Below are 20,779 nucleotides of genomic sequence, written 5' to 3' on the forward strand. Positions count from 1 at the left end.
AGGTTGACCAAGTGGCCATCGGGTTGGGATTTTTTTTTCTTTTTTCTTTTTTAAATTTATATAGATTTGCATTGAAAGACCATACGTGGCAAGTGGCAAGTTGCCACTAACAAGTAATGAAGACTTCATTTCAAAAAAATTTCCTACTAACCTAACAATTGGGTAACCTGGTCAAGATTAAATAGTTCTGAATTCACATTGATGTTTGTTATTATTTTTGTTCTTTCAAATTCAAGAAATTGGTTTTAGCAAATCTTTCAAGTTTGGGTTTTATTTTCTTTAATCTTACTTTTTTTTTTGGGTAAAGCTTCTTTAATGTTACTTTTTATCATTACTATTTTAGTTGATTTAAAGTTTTTACTTAAATTTGATACACAATTGGAATGTTATCTATTTGGATTTGACATTACAAATATGGAATTCATATTAACATTTTTCATGGACAAAAAGTATTAATATGATGGCTTAATGGGAAATCCTTTACTCTGGTATTATAAGCTCATTAATTTAATTAATTAGATGGGAAATAAAGGAGACAGTTGTTCTAAAACACCAGCATTGCTATTATTACAAGGCAATAGATAAATTCTGAAACCAAAACTGCAACATTATTTTTTATAGAGGCTCCTAAAATCTGAGAAATGTAAGAACAACAGTGACAACGTCTGAACTATCCTTATGTGTTTTCTCATCTGCGAATGATATCTCATTTCGTCTTTGGTTGTCATGCTTTGTTTTCTAGACCTTAATGCTGGAAGTAGCAGACCTTTTTCCTTTTTAGTCTGCTATTCTTTTGCATGGCATACACAAAGTGCCTTTTGTAATCTCTTTTTGCGAGATCACTTGTGAATAATAAATACTACTTTTCAAAAAAAAAAAAAGAAACAATATTTCAGAAAAGTCATCAGATGAACTCTTTATATAAGAAAAAACTGATCTAGGAGAGAGTTGTCTGAAACACTAGCATAGCTTTTGTTACAAGGCAATAGATAAATTCTAAAACCAAAACTGCAACATTATTTTTTATACAGGCTCCTAAAATCTGAGAAATGTAAATACAACAGTGACAATGTCTCAGAAAAGTCATCAGATGAACTATTTATATAAGAACTAGCTAGCTAGTGACCATCTTCATCCCTCAAGCCTGATGCTAAGTTATAAAACTGGCGAGTCAGAGAGAGCCAGGATTCACCATCTTAACTTTGCTGGGAAGTACTGCAGAAAATTGAATGATGTTAACAACAAATTGTGCAGGACATGATAAGGATTAGGACCTGAGCAAAGCTCAAGTTGTGCTGACCTTTTCAATCAGGGAGAGGTAGTACGGGTTGACCTTTTCGACATCAATCCGGACTTTGCTCTTGCTGTAAGATCGTATTTGCTGCACAATTGTAGGTGGAGAAAGTGAGTTTAGTACTGGATAAGGATCAGTGTAAGCAAAATTTTAATGTGTCTAGCACTTGGGCCAGACTCAAGATTAAAAGCAAGCGAAGTCATACTTGAATATTTGAAGCCACTTCAGATTCTCAACATCCTCCTCACTCATTAGGTGCTTGTATGCTTCTGACCTATGCAATGCTGCAAAAAAGAGTACCTCAGTAAATATCAGTATTGGAATACGAATCAGTCTTCACAGAAGAGGAAAAGTAAAAGTGGAGCCTCTTTTAATTCCTCTTACCATAGAATGAATGGTATCTAATAATGAAAAGAGCTGCTGGCGGCCATGTTGTATTGTTCACTTTGGCGACCTGATAGAGATTCCAAAATTAGTTTGTATCATTGTAATTTTTAGATGCTAAAAAGGTATCATGAATGCATTGTGAATTCAGACACAGATAGGGAGAGATACCAGATACATGTAGTCATCATGCCTCATGACATCATCACATTGTTGAGTCCACATCCCTCTGCGTACACTCCATATTTAGTGTTGTAAGCAGAGTTATAAAAGTCAGGATTTTCCTCAAAATACTGTGCCGACAACATAATTGAATCAGAAATTATAATATACAAAAGATCTTATTAAAAATTTCGAAGCAATGAATTGTTTGTGAGCTTAATTCTTTTTTGATATAGCTGTTTAAAATCAGGAAGGAAATACCTTGTGATGAACGATTGATTTGTCAAAAGCACAACCTACAGGATATGTGTCACCTATGACACCATGGATAAAGATTAGAATTTAGAACTAGGAATGGTTAATTGGGGGATGACATTATCCTCTTTTTTATCAGTATGGTATATAAAAGTTTCGCAGATAGAAAATGAGACTGACCTACAACAGCCCACTGGGGAAGGCCTTCAAAGCTAGGGTGGAGACGTACCTTTCCAAGGTCTAAACCCCATAAAAGAAACAAAGTATATAGTTAAATACAATTTTGCAATTTGTGAAACCAGGAGTCTTAATTATAGAATCTAAAGAAATAAAAAGTCCCAATTATACCGTGGACAAAGCCTGCCAGGTGCAGCCAGTCCTCATCAGGATAGTCCTTTCTGATGGCCTCAGCTGTTTGCAGCAAGTGTTCGATTTGAGGCTCATCCAAGTCAGGGTCACTCTCATCAACTACATCATTAAGAAGTTCACAGCATTCCCATATGCTCATTCCCACCTTGTTAAGTTTTCCATACTCTTTTCTCATTCTCTTGACCTGAAATTGAGTAAACATACGAGTCCATTAACTTACAATGTACAAATATGTAACACTGCTCGTCTCAGGAAAATAAAGTGATTGTGCACAGAGAAGCACAAGTTGCTTATAAAGTCATAAGTCTGGTTAATATGATTGGTCCGGTAGAAGTTCTCTACACCTTGTTGCCTCTCACTTTCAACATGATAATCTCTATGTGCATATCAATAATAACTAGATTAAAGCATGCGATAAAAAGAAAAGGAAAGGAGAGGTCTTCTTGGTGCATTTTTGGGCTAGCAAATGATGGGCAGGTTTTGAGCTTATAAATGGACCTGGGGTCCAATCGGCTCAGACCTTAATAAGGCCTAAGATCAAAACAATTATACAGGCCTCAACCTCTGATAAAACTACAATGCCTCACCAAGGATAAGCTCTTCAAGATATATCAGCATGAATACGACACATTTGTATTATATCTCTCCCAACTTAACTATCAACAAAAGTAGATCCATGCTTTACAGCTCTGACCAAAAATTACTGGATATAGGGAACTGGTACATTCATTAGAGATATTTCAAATACACAAATATAACTGCAATCTCTATTCAGAAGCATCCATTAGTCGCGAATTAACTCAACTAAAGGTTCATAAACCGTACTTCATATTCAATTTCAAGTTGTTTTTAACTAGAAAATTGTTCTCATCATCAAACTATAAAAGGTATGCATATCATCAGAAGGAGATGGTCCTTTGTCATTTTTCCTTGGTAAAGAAATAAAGCGACCTCGGCAGATATGATAAATCTGTAGCATGCACAGTTTCTGTACGCTTGTTTATTATTTGTTTTATTGTCCATATATTGATACTAGTATCCATCCGGGATCAGACAATAAATTTGTTGCATATCTATTGCCCTTTAATTTCCTCCTTTCCTTCCCAAAATAACATAATGTGCGGTCATGCAAAAATAATAATAATAAAAATGCTACCTAAAAGTGTAGCCAAAAGAGTTGGTCTGTGGCACCATAAATCCCCCATCGAACACCATTTCTTTCTCAACATTATCGACTTTGTTAAACCCTGCTTCAACTCCGGATATTCAAAACGAAAATTACGAAAATATTCCATGCAATTCAATTAAGAATCATCATTAATTCTTGAAACTCAATCATTAGTTATTTCTGATTATACAAAAAACCCTAAGAAGAAGTTTAAAAATCTACAAATTAAATAAATAAATGATAAAAAAAATAATGATATAAGTTGAGATCAACCAATATCAGCAAAATCCCAGTAAAAGAGAGGATTTTTTTTCAAAATTTATGAACTAGAAAAAGTACTGTAACATAATCCTCTCTTAGTGAATAAAAAAAGATTTACTCAGAAATTTTTTTGATGCAAAAACATATACAATAGCAAAACCACATTGAACAATGAATTTTTTTTAGATAAAAGAATAGAGATCATAAATAATTACCGAACTCAGGTTGATCAATGAGAATAGCCATCCTGAATCAAAACAGAAGCTTAATGCTCAACAGTAACCAAGAAAAACAACAGATCTTAACCAAGAAATCTAGTGACATAGAAGTTGAGTGGGTGGTTGCGCATTAGGTCAAGCAAAAAGTTGGTTTTTATAATTAGCCGGAAGAAGTCCTTCCCTGAGAATTCCCAGATCCTATGTCCTTCCCTGAAAATCTAAACTTTTATTCCTTATATATCTTCTATGACATAAAACATTAATTTTCTTTGAAAAATAAATATATAATATTTTATATAAAATAATTTTTTTATAGCAAGTGAAAAAAGAAGCTCGTGCAAGTTGGAAACAGGCTAACGAGAGAGATAGAATGGAGGTGAAACATTTCACAAACATATGGAAGATGGCAATGCCAGTACTTTCAGAACTGAAGTATGGTAGGTGGATTAGCGGCCAAATGGTTGGGATAATAGAATAGAAATATCAGATATGGCAAGCTTTACTAAGCAAGGTGTCCTGCAAATTTCTCTTCAAACATAGTCTATAAACACTTAATTTGACAGAAGTAGCAAGACATTTTCCGTTTATTTTTCTCAAAAATTAAACTCTTTCAAAGTTCCAAGAAACAACCTTCAATGGGTACTAAATGCCAGTGCAAGCTAGCAACACAACTTCTTGAATTAGTCTAGCCGATCAGTCTAATACGAAGTCAATATTATGTTGACAAGGTTTATTTAAATTGCCAAAATGGAATATATAGCACAGCAATCATGTTCCATTTCTTTCTTCAGGACCAGCAATTTGTTTACGTAAACCAGCAGAAAGACTGTTCAACATTTTCCTTTCTATCTTGTTTCTTCAATAACTTAAACATGCATGGTAATCAATTACATGAGTAGTTCAATAACCTCAAAAGGTTTAACGTTAAATATTCCAATGAGGTTTATTTTATTAAAATTAAAAAAATATATATTGAAATTTTATTTAAACTTTTAAATTACAAATTAAAAAATACTTGATTTTATATATAGGAAAAAAATAGTTGTTAGAGATATTAAATACATATTATCCTTAATTGAGAGAAAATAGAAAAAATAGTTGAAAATTAATAACATTGTGGGAATAAGAAGTGATAAAAAATTGAAATTAATTAGACACATAATCTGAGAAGTGAAAGAATATGTTATATTATTAATTATTTTAACTTTTACATATCTTTAATGAGAAATGAGATAAATAGTTGATAATTAATAAGAATGCGAGAGGTGAGAGAAAATAGATATTTGCTAGTCACTTAATTTAGGAAGTGAAAGAATATGCAGATATTTTATTGATTATTTTAATTTTTTATACTTTTAATATAATTAATTACATTATTATAAAATTATGAGTCCATGAAGAATTGGGACCTAAAGTAAGGGTTTGGTGACTTTATGGTAAACCCGCCTTGATCAATCATTCACATATATATTTTCATAATTTAATTTCTATGCAAATTTACATTTACATTTACATTTATAAAAGATAAAAGGAAAAGTCAAGAGAAAAGAAAATGAAGGAAAATTAATTACCTTGTTTAGATAAAAGAAAAGATCCACTAAGACTATCATATTCCAAAAATCACTAATTCTTTAAGCAAATGAAAGACGCCAGTGTGCAAGAAAGTGAAGGGCCTCTGCTCTGCTCTCTGCAATTGGCCCAAGTACACATATTATTATGCTGGTGGTGATTCGCATCTTTTATCTTTCCTTTTGTGGAAGGAACAGATCTGTAGAAGAAGAAACCGCTCCTGCTTCTCTTTTATATGTTTATCATTTATCAACCTGCATTTCCTTCCTTTCTATATTTGATTCAGCACCATGGTTTCAACGGAGATCTCCCTGTATCTAAATACTCGTATATCTTATCAAATTATAGTTCTCTTTGTTTAGGTGCTCCTTGCAGAGTTATAACTCAATTAATTTTGCAGAAATAGTCACTAGGGACAAATAGAGAGACGAAAGGAAATTTTTGTGTTCATTTTCCATCCCATGGAACTCAACAATAACAAATGATTAAGTATACAAAACACACTGGATTCTGAAAACTAGTGAAAAGAAAAGGGATAACGCCAAATGCTAAACTGTCTGTAACTTATTCGTATTTCTTCAGGAAAGACTTTAGAAAGACATACTGCGAGTTTACCGGAAAAATGATATCTCACCGCAAATTTGATAGCAAAAGATGGAGATATGTCTGGTAGCTACCTGGGGATGGGATTTAATAAATTTAATTCTGAATCCACATTCAAAAGGGAGATTTCAGGTGAGTTGCTTGATGTTGTCATGTTGCTTAGCACTCTTTGAGTTCTTCCGTGAGCCATCTCTATAGCCATGCATTCCTTCAGTTCTGTTAATACAAGACTCATGTCAGGCCTTTGGATTGAAGCTGGTTGTGCACATGACATGGCTATGTCCACCACTTTCCAGGCAGCATTGACATCGAATTCACCTTGCAACCTAGGATCAATAATGTTTCGAATGTCGCCCTTTTCCACTATTGGACTCAGCCATTGAAGTATGTGAACACCGCAGTCGGGGATCCTTATTATTGCAGGCTGCCCTGTGATTAGCTCAAATAGAATAATCCCAAAGCTGTAAACATCGCTTTTCTTGTTTAGGTTCCCTGAACAATGAAATCTATATGGAAAACACAAATGGTTTCTGTCAGTGGGAATTTTGTAAAAATTAGATGAATGAAACAAGCATAAAAGTCTTTTAATGTTACTTTTATCAATTCTTTCAATATCGTTTTTGCTTATCCAATGATGCTGAGAAGTTAAATTGTTAGGGATTATTTGGATGAGCCTAGTCCCAGAGCCTTTAGAGATGGAAGATCAGATGACGCATCCAAAGCATAACACTTGGGATTTGAAAGTTAACATGATACAATCTATGAGGCTAAGATAACATTTAGCCAACAGGAAATGTTACTAGGTTTAGACAGCAATTATGTGAGAATTCTCATCATGATTTAGGCAGCAGATCAGTTATAATTAAAGATTTAAGAAATTAAACAAATTCAGATAAATTTCATCAAGTTTTAGAGAATTACTCAGGATCAAGATATCCGGGTGTGCCAGCAGGGCAAGTTGATATGTGAGACTCATTTTCTGTTAAGAAAATTTTAGACAACCCAAAATCAGCTATCTTGGCTTGCATGCTTTCAGTCAATAAGATGTTGGCAGATTTCAAATCTCTATGAACTATGGGCGGCTTGCAACCATTATGTAGATACTCCAAACCTGCAACTCTAGAAAGTCATTAGTTAAGATCTGTTTTAAGAGGAGAAAAGGAATTTACAAATCAAAGAAATTAAAAAAAGTTATTGTCGAGGGTTTGAACCATATGCAGCGTCTATCGCAATTTGAAGTCTTTTTTTCCATTTTAAAACATTTCTGTTTGTGTCTGCATGCAAAAAACACATTAAAATTATCAAATGGAATGGACAATAGGCTTGCAACTTTGCAAAACAAGTACATAGATTAAACACAATTGTTCTTTTAAAACAAACAAATTTTAAAGATAATATTGTTCATACCTGATAAGTGCTGTCTCAAGTTTCCATTTGCCATGTACTCATAAATCAGCGCCATCTTGCCATTCTCATCACAGTAACCAACGAGAGATACAAGATTTCTATGATGAACAATCATTAAAAGTTGTACCTGCAATATTTTAAAATGGTGCTTTGTCATATCCGAATGAATATAGTGTCATAATCATATATCATATAGTGATGTTAGTTTCAACATAGGATAAAACTTTTGGCTGCATTAAAATCTGACCTCTGCTGAAAATTCTTTAAAACCTTGCTTTGATGATTGCGAAAGTAATTTGACCGCAACTGGAGTTTCATCATTCAGAGTACCAAGATAAACTTTACCAAATCCTCCCTCTCCAACAATAGTAGTGAAGTTACCAGTAATTTTAACGATCTGAGAGTAAGTAAAGGGTTGATTCTTTGATTTAAATGACCCTTCCTTGGATGACTTGATCAGAGGCTCTACAACAACAGTGAAGTTATCATTTGTGTTATTCTTGTTGTATTAGAATAACTTGTTTTTAGACAATTGTAGGGAAATTGGATGGCCCAGAGATGACCTTTAGTAATAAATGATTATACAATTCCTATGTGAATAGGAGGAGTTAGTAGTCCTGGTTTATTGGAGAAAATTTGTATTTACAAGAGATCGGCACTCATAGTCTGTAATTGAAATTCTCTTACAAAATACCTACCCAAAAGCCCTGCATATAGTGGTGGATAAGAAAGATGGATTTCTAGTCTTAATGAGAGGTGTTAGTAACTTTTATGGGTGTGTGTTCCTACCACTCCAATGCCAGAAAGCCTAAAACAACAAATTGCTAACAGCGTGTCCACACCATTTAAGCATGGGTGTCGACACCTGCTGGTTTAAAAATAAATGGCTTGAATTCAAACCACATACAACACACATGCAGTATGTCTACAGTTATCAGGTCCAGTATATGCTCTAAACTTAAGAAATAAACAGCATCTCAAGCGGCGACGTTATCATGTAGTGATAATCTCGACACTGATAAACAGGGCCAGCTGAAAACCAGAGGAATTAATAAACTTGACTAATTTTGATGCAAAAACAAAAACTATATATGAAAGAAAGAAAGTACCTCGTTGTCTTCTCCTTCTAATTATGCAAAATACAATTAGAATGCTCAAGAAGATGAGGACCAAAACAGTCACAATGGATGCAACAACTGGAACAACAAACTTCTTCTTTTCTTTATCATGACATGGATCCATTTGGCTTAGATCTGGATTTTCGGGCAAACTGGCATTGAACAGAATAGACAAATCTCAAAGTGCATCAATTGAAATATGACAGATTATTGCATGTAGAATCAAAATTTGTTTGGAAACTTGTAACATGATTGCAATCAGTATATAACAATTGATTGCTAACCTGACATAATGATTTCTGCTATAATATACTTGACAAATTCATCCGAAAAAGATTTTATCATATTGTCAAAGGAAAAGCAGTCTCAAAGCAACATGGGAGTCAAACGAAAAGGGAAATAAATTTTAAGTTACAGTGAGATGAGTGTGAATCGTTATAGCGTGTAAAGTCTATAGAAGATTACAAACCTCAAAACCAGTGATCCATTATCAGACTTGTCCTTGAGAGATTGGGGAACTGAACCTGTGAGCTTGTTTCCAGATAAATTTCTACACAGAAAGTGATATATAAATCTTTGGTTTTCATAGCTGAGTACTGCGACCTTATGAACGTGCATTATAAAAAATTAGGTAAACTTTTATATCGTAGCTGAAAAATTAGAATCCTGTAATTAGTATGCGCAACTTACAGGACTTTCAAATTTGGCAGTTGCGCTAAAACTTCTGGCACTGGCCCTTCTAATTCATTGTTTGATAAGTCACTGAAAACGAAAAATTAATTGAGTAAACATTTTGAGTGAAAATTCCATAAAGTCATAAAAGAAAGTAATAATCTGTCTTGTCATAGATAGGATTGCATATGCTCGAAAAGCAGAATCTGCAGCTTTGTAACTATTGTGTAGTAGTTGCAAAAAAGAGCTGCTCAATTGAAGGATCATGCTGATACTGCTGAAAAGGGGATATTTGGACAAATATTTTCTAGGAGTCACTTCTTCTCTATAACAACTTTAAAAGCTAGAACGTTAATACTCACACGGACTCTATTGCCTGCAGATCAGAGAATGATAAAGAAATCGCCCCTGTTAATTTACTTGAACTCAGGTTCCTGCAAGGAATTTATCAATAAGGAGAATTATATTGCAGTGATCATAAATATATAATGTATTGCATTCTAATGCATGACTCCCACTAAGAATTTTTATTTGAAAAATGTTGTTGGAATGGATGTCCAACACATCTTTGGATGACTTGAAACTGCACACTCACAGTGAGATGATCCTTGGAGTATCGTTGAACCTGCAGGTTAAACCACTCCAGGTATATTCTTTGGGGAGGCATGGATCTCCTTGCCAATCATCTTTGTTTATGTTGTATGTTTGCTTGATGGCCATGATAGCATCACCTAGATGGTTTATTTGAAAGAAAATGATTGAGAATTGAATTTAGCTAACAGGTAGCAACCATATGAACTTATCAAAAAACAGTAGCAACCACATGAAAATAACAAAGAACCAACATTTCCAAATTTGCAGTTCTTTTTCGGATGTAAAATTAGTTTACTTTATCTAGGACCATTTGCAGGAACATTCTCGACTGACTAGCTGTTATCATGTTGTGGTTTGTAGGCCATAGCAATTCAATACGGATGTGTTAATAACTGATTTCCATGTCATAACACCTTTTCTCTGCATTTTTATTCTGGCAACACTACACTACTGCCCTCTAAACACCACATGGCATTCTCGAGGGGATACAGTGGGAGCAATGGGCTAAAACGGAAATAACTAAACACCCGCAAATCTTGGTCATGCCACACATGACATAACTATATAAGAAGCAGTGACTCAATCCGATTCAGACATCAGAAGCTCATTAAAGAACATGTGACCCTAACTCCAAATGGTTAACGTGGGTCCCTAGTCAATCCGTTCAATGATAGCTCTCTATTGCTGCTATGAACTTATACCTTAGTAAAAATACATTATCTTCACCTCCTACTATAACAGCTAATTGCTATCGACCGTTGATATTGCTTCTTAATTCCTGTTTCTTTCCTAAGCCCAATAAATTAAATAAACAAAAACTAATGAAGCAGTACCGTCTGATGGGTCAGTTGGTGAATATTGAAGTGTAAGAACTCGGTAAAACTCCATGGCATTGAGTATGGGGGGAAGGTCGGATTCCTCTGTTGCATCAATCGTAAAGTTGATAACTCCTTGAACTGGAAAAATCTGGGAGCTTATTGATAATGGCGTTAAATACTCAAGAGTAATCGGTCCAATCTTGAAATCATTTAAAGTGATGATGAATTCTCTAAGTCGATCTTGCCCCGCAGTCTCGACAATCTCAGCAAAGTGAAAGCAGAAAAGATGGAAACTAGAGGGGAAACCAGATGAATCGTAAGAATAATGTAGGGATCTGGAGCCATTGACTGGCTGGACAGCAGTTCTCAAGACCTCAACCGGTACTTTGTATAAATCATTACCGTGGCTGTCGATATTCGATGAGGTTTTAATTGGAACAGAACTCGGAAATGGGCCAGATTCCCAGATGCGGTCATAACCATCATCCCTGTACCTATTGGGAGAGACATTTGGATGAGTAGAAATAATATAACGCAAATTGATAATTTTGACCCTACAATAAGAGAAAACATTAAACCAGCATGGGCTATATGCAACCTCTCATGAACAATTATATAATGGTAACTATTATTATTTTTCAGAATGTAAAATAAAAAATCCACAAATTAGTTAATGGCGGACTCAGAGGAATACATAAATTAAGCACAACATATAATTCACCAACAATGTTACAATTGGCCTGAGGTGAAATGAAAAATGAGAAGGTGTGTCAGGGGAGAATGTGGGATGGGATTCAATGTCTAGAATTAGCTAGGACTAAAGTTGCATGGTGGGTGAAGGTCAAATGGCTCGAGAAATGTGGGAGTTTCGAGGACATTGTTAGTAACCCTTCACTGTTCACCTAGCAACAAAGAAGCTAGAAAATGAGAGGAATTGCTACATGCACAGCACTTTCGGCAGGAACATTATTCAATGTAGACGGTGTTGTAAGAGGTTCACTGCATCCTGCAAGGGTTGGTGGAGTTTTGAAAGACTCAGATGGTGTAACTAAGGCTATGTTTTCTAAGCCAGTGGGGGTCACAGATGCGATTAGTGCAGAGCTAGTGGCAATAAAGGAGGCACTGAAAATCTTTGTGAGTTCTAAATGAAGAGGCTTGTACAAGTTTGAAATTGAAAGTGATTCAAGTAATGCAGTGATTTGGAGTGGAAATCCTGAAAAGTCTCCTTGAAGAATGCGGAAGATCATCTTTGGTATTGAAGGATTAAAAACGCAAATAGAGATTTAGGAGGTCAAAAATGTGCTTAGAGCAACTAATGAAACAACAGATGAACTTGCTAAGGGGGGAGTGGAAAGGAGTGAAGGATTCCTATGGGTGGCTGATTAGAGTAAGTAGCATTGCTTTGGTTTTTGTGGGGAATAGGGGTTTCTCATTTTTCCTATTTTGTTTTTGCTACTGTTCTTTTAATGCAACTTTTTCCTGTTTAGAGTTTTTGCATGAAGGTGATGACTGTGTACGTGTGATCCTCAATTTTGGTAAGGGTTCTTTGTCTGGTCTTGGAAAATTAAAGAAGCTTGAAAAGAAAAAAAAAAGAAAGAAAAGAGGAAGAAGAAAAATGGAAAAAAAATTAATTAGAAGAAAGAGAAAAAAAAATGAGAGACACTGAAAATGATATGTAATAAGGTGGTATTCATATTTGGGTTTTCAAGGTCATCTGAAATGGCCTTGTGATTATAGTGTTTTTGTTCTTATCCTTTTCAATGATTGGGGTCTCTCAAGTTTTTCAGGTGCTCGGGTATGTTTGGGTACTTGGGAGGGTTAATTTTTTGTAAGTCTTGGATTTTCCCTTCCTTTACTCTTGAGGTTTGGAGTTTATGTGGAAGGTTTTGTTGTGGTTCTCCTTCGACTTGCTGTGGTGTTGAGGAATGATGGTGGGGAGAGGGAGGGTGGGGGTTATGGGAGAGCTTGTTCTCTACTTTTTGGATTTTTTTTTTTTTGTTTCGTAGTGATGGAGTTGTTTCTTTTGATAGAGGTTGTTTTTGGCTCTTTTAGGATTTTGGTGGTAAGTTGTGAGGATTTCTCTTCGATTAAGTGTAATACCCCTCACAAAAAAATAAATAAATAAATAAATAAAAGACTCTTTAAAAATAGAATAGATATATTTTAATTTGTGTCAAATTACGTTATCACGTTTAAAAAAAATCAATCAATCTTACTTTATCGTATTTTAAAAAAATAAAATAAATAAATAATAATCAATTAATCTTATCAAGTTTTAAAATAAAAATAATCAATTCTATCTTAACACATTTAAAAGAAAAGGTAAAAAACTCACGTCAGTTTATTTTATCAGAATCAAATGATAGGCAGTCAGAAGAGCTTAACATCAAAAAAGAAAAAAGACAGAGGAAAGGGAAAAATATTCAAGGGATTTCTGATTAATGTATGTTTAGGGTTGTATTTTTATAATTTGGGTACAAAAGCCCTAAATTATTTATATTTTTAAAATTTTATTCAAATCTGGTACTTTTTCAATGACTTTCCGGTGGCATGATGAGTACCAATGGAAAGGTCTTGAAAAGATCTTTCCAATGGTTTTTGTAGTATCTCGTTTGGTTTTGTCGTTTGGAAGATACGAATTTTTAAATTTAATTGGGAATTTAGTTTTCAACAGTTTTAACAACCCAAATTTGGGTCACCGAAACTCCATATTCCGGTAACATTTTTGGTCGTTTCTTTGAAGGCTTTTGTAGTATAAAATGAGATGTTTAATTTGGCATCAATGGTTAGATTAGGGGCTTCCTGTGTTGAGAGAATTAAAGTCTTAAAATAAACTCATTGATACTGAAAATTCAAAAATCTGGATATTTTTGTGATGATTTTTAGAATTTTGACTTTTGAAATTTGAGAATTTTTTGTTCTTTTTAATCGAAACAAAATCTGGTGTTGTGGTATGAAATGAATACTTCAAATTGACGTGAATTTTATCACTGAAAATAATTCAGGTTAAGAGTTATAAGAGCTCAAAGTAACCAAATGGCCATTTGGATTTGAAAATTTTCAGAAAATAGATAATTCATTTTAATTTTTTTAAAATTTGATTTTAATTAATATGTGATAAATTCTGCTGTAAACTTCATAAATATTGAAAATTTTTATTTCTAATATACTTTTATGTCTAAAAATATATATAATTATATTTTATAAACTTATTTCTTAAGTTAGTAAATTTTATAAAATATCAAAAATTAACGAAAAATTTTAAACATGATTCTTATATGAAATTAAATTATATTTCTATCAAAAATTAAAATCTTTACTAATGTTATGATTTAAGTTTAATTCTCAATTTTATTTGATTTTTATTAACTCACAAAATAATAATAATAATAATAATAATAATAATAATAATAATATTGCCTATTTAATTGAAAATATATATTTTTTAAATTGCAATACAAGTTACTGTACACCCTAAGTGCTTAGGATGGTGAACGGAAGTCGCCTTGTAGGATTCGTTTGCAAATTCAATTCTAATATTTGTATATATATTTCTTGAAATATTGGCAACTGTGAGGAATTTTCTGATTTGCTACTTGAAAGTGAAATTAACAAGTCAGGTAAGTGACTGATATTTTTTCGGTGTTTTCACACCCTAAAAATTAGTCCCAATGTGGATTTAAATTTCATATATTATGTACAATATGTTTTGTCTTATGGTTTGTAAAAATTGAGTTGAACATCCAAAATATATATATGATTTTTGTATGATGAAATTTGGAATGTGAAATTTTTGTGAAATATGATTTCTGATTTTAAAATATAAATATGATTTTTGTCTAACATATGCATATATGATTATCTTAGTGATTACATATGCAAATACTTAATTTGAAATAAATATACTTTTGATGTGCACGATATGTATTTTGTGAAACTGAATATTACCGTTTTGTGAATTTGGGTAATCTTAAAATATACGTTTTTGTTTTGTCTCCTAGTATGGTTATGCTCTAACCTTGCTAATGGGGGTTAAATGTTGACCATGTTGACATGAATTCTGTGATTAGAGATTGATCTCCCAACCTCACCACCGGTTACAGAATAGTTGTGTTTGTGATATCTGTTCAGTGCAGCCAATGGTTGCTTTTGATATATTTCTGACCCATGCCATTGGAGTTAATTGTGGATTTATTTCTTATCTATGCCAATGGAGTTAATTATGGATTTATTTTTGACCTATACCAAAGGGGTTAAGTGTGATCGTAGCATGTTACAAAAGATCACTAAAATTTAAAATATTTGTAAAATATGTTTGTTCTATTATTTGAAAGTGGGAATTTTAAAGTATATGATTCTAAATAAGATTACCCAATATTTTATTTTGATATTTATATTAATAACATTTTGACCTAAATGTTTTAAGCATACTTAATTCGGTTGAAGGGATGTTAATTATTTGCTGAATAGTTGGACTCACTCTTTTCTTCAAATTTTTTTCAGGTTGTGATTTGGTCAACCACACCGAAATTTCGGGGAGTGATGTTTAATCTAGTAGCATTTAAATTGTCTAGGATTTATTTCAATATTATGAACATTGAACTATCTTAATTAGTATTCAGACTTTTATCTTGACATAGTAGTTTTATGGTTTTGTAGACTTAATTATGAATATTGTCGAATTATGATCTTTTGAATTTCTACCGACAGATTTAGTTTTATGAATCACTATATTCCTCAAGTATTTTAGTCTCTTTTAGATAGTGTTATAAGGTATATGTATTAAAGCCTTACATGTCTGTAAGATTACACCTTATTAGTATGTGGCGTCTGTCAGGCCTCGGGTCTAGGGCGGGACATTAAGAATATGTTATAAATATGTTCTTTAAAGATTTTCTTTGCGATTATGAGTCATGTGTCCTTTGTGTGTGTGTATATATATATATTTATCTTCACCTACTTTTACATTTAAAAAAAAGAAAAAAGGAATAAGAAAAGGAATGTAAAAAAAAAAAAGCCAAAAACAAAACAATAACGATAAAATTCAATTTTATCATTAGTGAGGTTTTTTGGACTCCTATGTTTTTGTTTGGTATCTTGGGAGGGTTTGTTTTTCTTTCATGTGGTATTGTTGCATGAGAGGTTGTTTTAGATTTGAGATGTGTTGGTGGACTGTGTTCTTCGACTGGTCTGCCTTCTCCATTCTGGATTCTGTTTTAAGGTTATTGAGGGGACAGGGGGAGAAGAATGGGGTGTAGCATGATTTTTTTGAAGGCTGGTTGTCGAATGGGGGGTCTGCTCCTGGCTCTATTTCAGGTGGGTTTTGATTTGTTGAGGGGGAAAGGGAAGTTTAGTGGGAGGATTTGGTCTTGGAGATCATTGGAGGAGGGTGATGGCTATATTCTTTATGATGGTATGGTGGCTGTGTGGTCTGCCTTTTTTGTGTGGTTTGGTTTCTGGTTTTCTTATTGTTTTTTTCCTTGGGTGGGATGCTCTTGGATGGAGCAGAAAGGGGGTGTTTTAAGGAGGTAGTGGGGGTTTCAATTCTGTCTTCTGAAGTTAGGTGGAGCAGGGTGGTTTGGCTCTGCTGGAGGTGATTAGCTTTGATGATATATTGCTAGGGAGCTTGTCGAATGATTAGGGGGAAGTGTGCTTTCTTTGTTTGATGTTCTGCTCTGATGACCTTGGCCTTGTTGCTTGTTTAGTTTTGGCTTGGTGTGTTACTGGTGCAGAAGGGTGCTCGAAGTTTCGCATTTTGGCAATGTCTTTTGGTTCTTCTGTAGGCTCTGGGATTTTTTGCTCGACTGGAATCCTTTTTTTGGGTTGTAACTAGTTTTTTATGGTTTAAGTTCTTTTTGTTCATGTTTCCTTTTAGTAGTTTTTTGTTCTTGGTAGCTCCTAGCAAGTTTATGATTGTACCGAACTATTAGGATAGGATGACTGATGTTTTTGTGAAGGATCAAAGGTCATGCTTTTGACCTTGTGATTGATCCATGCAGGCTTTAGGTTTTTGTGTAGTGATTTTTTATAATTGTACACTGATCTTACCCATACTATGATTTACATGCCACTAAAATCTTTTGTTAATCAAACAAAAGACTTGATCAGGCAACAGGCATTAACTGAGGATGGAGGAATAAAAACTACTTTTCAAAAAAAAAAAACGACAACAACAACATTACAATTTATAACAAGTGATAACATAACAATAGTGTTACCTGAAAGAGTCATTACTAGAGATGCCCAGGTCAATATCCCAAATAGATTGCAGTGCTCTAGAGTTGGTGGTATTATAAGCTGAGTTATTTGAAAGCCGTAATTCCAATGCCGAAATGAAAGGAATTCCTAAACCGGTGTTTGCAAGACATACATATTCAGTATCAGCTGTGAAGAAGTGAATAATTTCGTAGAAGCTCAGGGACCTTTTGGTTTGCAATCTCACGGTATTCCAGTAATTAACCCCCACATATAGGTCGAATTCTGGTGTAGCATTTTTTCCATCATAATTCCCATATAAAAAGGAAGCTCTAATAAGGTAGCTGTTATTTCTGCCTTGCTCAGGTTTCAGAGGGTAACAGTTCTTTTTTCCATCCGGAAAACTTCTCAGGTTCCTATACTCCTTCCAATATTTTGTAACGCGGACACTGACACTGGGTAATATGTCATGGGCTTCACCAGTTTTAATGAAATCTTTATCGGACTTGTAGAATATACCAGTTTCATCGTTAACGTAGTCTTCCTCCACTCCGCAATCGATGCTTATGAAACCTTATCATCATTTAGTGCACATAAGCAATTAGTGTTTGGAGTTACCAAAATAATATTCGTATATAGATAACATCCACAAATATCATAAGACTTTGTTGTACATATATTTCAATCATAAATAATAGTATACTATCTTCTACATTTTTCTTTTTACGGTATTATAAATTAAACAGTCGTATTAGAAATTCAATGTTTGATAATAATATAAAGCAACCTAGACAAAAAAAATTCATTTGAAAATTATACAAATAAATTATAAAAATTATTCAAAAGAATCAATCTTAATAATTTACTTAAAAGAATTTACTACTATAATTATAAATAATTTAATGATGACAATAATCTCAATTTATAGATAAACTTAACAACAAATAAAAATTAACATATATAATAGCAAAAATCTCAATGGTAAGCAATCGCCTAAAAAATATTAAGAGCTATCAACAAACAATTCAATGGAAAAGCAATTCTCTAAAATTAATCACAAAAATTAAATACAAAATAAACAATTCAACTAGAAAGCAATCTCCGAATAAAAAACTTAAATTGTTCATAAAAATCTAAGCAAAGAAAAAAACACTACTAATTTGTAGGAAAACAATCAAGTAATCCCTAAATAAATAAGTAATAACTAACCTTAGGTATTTAATCAAATTGCTTTCAACAAAAAATAGTTACGACAGTAAATTCTAAATCAAAATCATCAAGTATAAATTATTAAATAAAGAAAAATTTAAAGTTGAAAATGTTAAAAATAAAATAAGTAAATAAACCAATCTTACCAATTATCATGACATGAAAATTGAGTTACAGACTAAAAGTTTTCTACATAAAGAATGCTGGCAAGCAAAAGAGTGTAAAAAAAATGATTTTTTTTTTGTTTCTAAAGTAGTTGGTAAAAAAGAAAAGAGAGCAAGTGATGGCTGTGAGGTTTTGGAGAGGTGGGGTTTGAAAATAATTCTATTGCAATTGTTTTTTTTTTTGGAAAATGCAATTGGTTTTATTTTAATCTTATTAAAATTAGTTGTTGACTAATTGTTGTGAGATATTTCACTAAACAACAAATTATTATAAGGGTAAAATTATAAATTTCAAAAAAAATATATTAGAAAAATTTTAAAATTTTTGTAGAGGCGAAATTATAAAATGTCTAAAACTCAAAGGCAAGTTAAAAAAATTTAAAAATTATTGGAATGACAAAATTATAAAATTTTTACAAAATAAAAATAAAGTATAAAAATTTAAAAATTGTTGGGAGTGCAGGAGCCCCTACTAGCCCCCCCTCTCCTCTGCCTCTGAGTTGTGGTTCAATCCCTGTGATACCAATAACTTTGTCTTAATTTTAAAATTTCTACACCAGCAGAAAATTTAAATTTTCGAGATACTTTCTATTATGCATAGTATTATTAATATTACAAACTAGTGGGGATTGTTGAATAGTTTGTAATATTTAAAAGTCTCAAATTAAAAGATAATTATTCATAATGTTACTGTTTAAGCTTGTTGTATCCCGAAAAATCATTGTCTGTAAATCTCCATAATAGATAACAACTCTTTAAAAATAATGTAGTATAGCACTCCTCAAGCTTTTCTCCTTTTTTTCTTATACTGATTTTTTAACATAAAGAGTTGGGTGGGTAATAGGTACTAATAACATTTGTGGTGGGTCCATACTTCTAACTCAAAAAAACATGCTTATTAAATTTAGGATAACTCTACTTATAAATTGAAACCAATCTCATTTTTCATTGATACCAGATCAGTGACATGTGGCTCTTGTAAGAGGTTGCTGTAGAATAGTCACCGGCACTGTTAAATGTTATGCAATATATATTTAAGATATTGTGGGAAGACAGAGTTTGGTACTTTGGATGGTTGGAGTACTTGAATATTTATAATATTTTAGTGAAAATAATTGTAAATTATATGAATAATATAAGACATTAAAAATAAAAATTGTTGCAATGAGAATTTATTTTAATATTTAATTAATCGATTTTAAGTTCATACCTTTTGCAAGGAAATATAAAATTAATTACCAATTATCCATTAATATCCATGGATGGAAAAAAAATCCTCTTTCTTATGTGTCAGTTGAAATCAAACAAATTAGGTGTTCAAATTTATGATTTGACAAATTATAAAGTTAATGTGAATACTAAATCAACAATATTAATTATCAATCAAACTGATCGTACATAGCTTAGCTTCAAATCAATTAATCCTTCTGAAAAGAAAGTTACAAATTGAAATCCACATTCCTAATAATATTCAAGAATAACAAGAAGGGAAATAAAGGAAGAACTTGGTGGCTAGCTCTACTCCAAAATATTTTGTTAAAGGAAGTAAAGTCCGGTTCCTTGAATTAATGTAGTTGTGCTGCTCGAACATTGCTCAGTGTCGCATTAGACTTAGATTATATTAAAAGCAAGCTTGATCTATTAAACTTTATAAACATGAAGATTAATCCCTACGAAAACAAGAATACCTTGGTTGACAGCAAGTGAATTAAGTTGAAGAAGATTTACACATGCACTTACCCGGATGATTACTTTTAGTAGCCAACTGTCGTCTTCCAAAGTCTTGTTTGGTGGCCTCAGTTAGTGTTGGAGTATCCCAAGAAGACGTAATCCCGAAAACCAAAATGAAGAGTGGTAGTAGATTATTGAGCACAATAAACATTTTGTGTCTACCCACCATGCTCCTCTAATTTCCTAAAGGATTATGGTTAGAGTTGTTTAGATCCAGATGCTCAATTGCCAAATTATATACAGTTACTAGTCAAGATTATTTTGCACTTAACACGACGACTTTTACGGTATTGGGAGTAAGGAGAACGCCACACACTTTTCTTTGGGGTTTTGGTAATCTGGCTAATTCATAGATAACGGCGTTGTCACGCTTCATTTTGGACTACTTCTCTTTGCATAATTATATGCCTTCAATTTCTTATGCCTTTCCTTCCATTGTTCATCAAGGTCCACGTGTTTGAACTAAGCTTAAAGAAAGCTACGTACCCAGTTCGCACTTCCATTCTTTCCAGATAAATGCTGCAAGCTAGAAAAGTAAAATCGACCCGAGTACTCTCAGCCAATGAGAAACTTGAACCTAAATTTGGG

At 32.9% G+C, this 20,779-nt stretch overlaps 1 protein-coding gene and 1 pseudogene across 3 annotated transcripts; both read right to left on the reverse strand.

The window, feature by feature from the left end:
* Positions 1-1,107: 1,107 nt before the first annotated feature.
* LOC18596052 (inositol oxygenase 1-like) lies at positions 1,108-4,139 on the reverse strand (annotated as a pseudogene). The gene is made up of 11 exons (XR_016027089.1): positions 4,109-4,139; positions 3,621-3,720; positions 2,738-2,840; positions 2,444-2,648; positions 2,276-2,335; positions 2,102-2,154; positions 1,850-1,971; positions 1,679-1,748; positions 1,500-1,578; positions 1,301-1,381; positions 1,108-1,215 (listed from the first exon to the last, which is right to left on the reverse strand). The product of XR_016027089.1 is annotated as an inositol oxygenase 1-like (transcript).
* A 2,087-nt stretch (positions 4,140-6,226) lies between these two features.
* On the reverse strand, positions 6,227-20,487 carry LOC18596053 (putative LRR receptor-like serine/threonine-protein kinase At1g05700). Of its 2 annotated transcripts, XM_018123839.2 has the most exons (13): positions 20,201-20,441; positions 17,111-17,660; positions 10,908-11,386; positions 10,076-10,211; positions 9,843-9,914; positions 9,499-9,570; positions 9,278-9,358; positions 8,800-8,960; positions 7,938-8,155; positions 7,691-7,817; positions 7,495-7,557; positions 7,205-7,394; positions 6,227-6,789 (listed from the first exon to the last, which is right to left on the reverse strand). In XM_018123839.2, exons 1-13 carry the CDS (start codon positions 20,358-20,360, stop codon positions 6,354-6,356), a joined length of 2,745 nt encoding a protein of 914 aa, XP_017979328.1. In that variant the 5' UTR covers positions 20,361-20,441; the 3' UTR covers positions 6,227-6,353. The 2 variants fall into 2 exon arrangements, with proteins under 2 accessions (XP_017979328.1, XP_088663832.1); XM_088807706.1 differs by lacking the exon at positions 6,227-6,789 and having other exon boundaries at positions 7,211-7,402; positions 20,201-20,487.
* Positions 20,488-20,779: the final 292 nt, after the last annotated feature.

Source organism: Theobroma cacao, chromosome 6 (assembly GCF_053813885.1).
Source record: "Theobroma cacao isolate CCN51 chromosome 6, ASM5381388v1, whole genome shotgun sequence".
Lineage (NCBI taxonomy): Eukaryota > Viridiplantae > Streptophyta > Magnoliopsida > Malvales > Malvaceae > Theobroma > Theobroma cacao.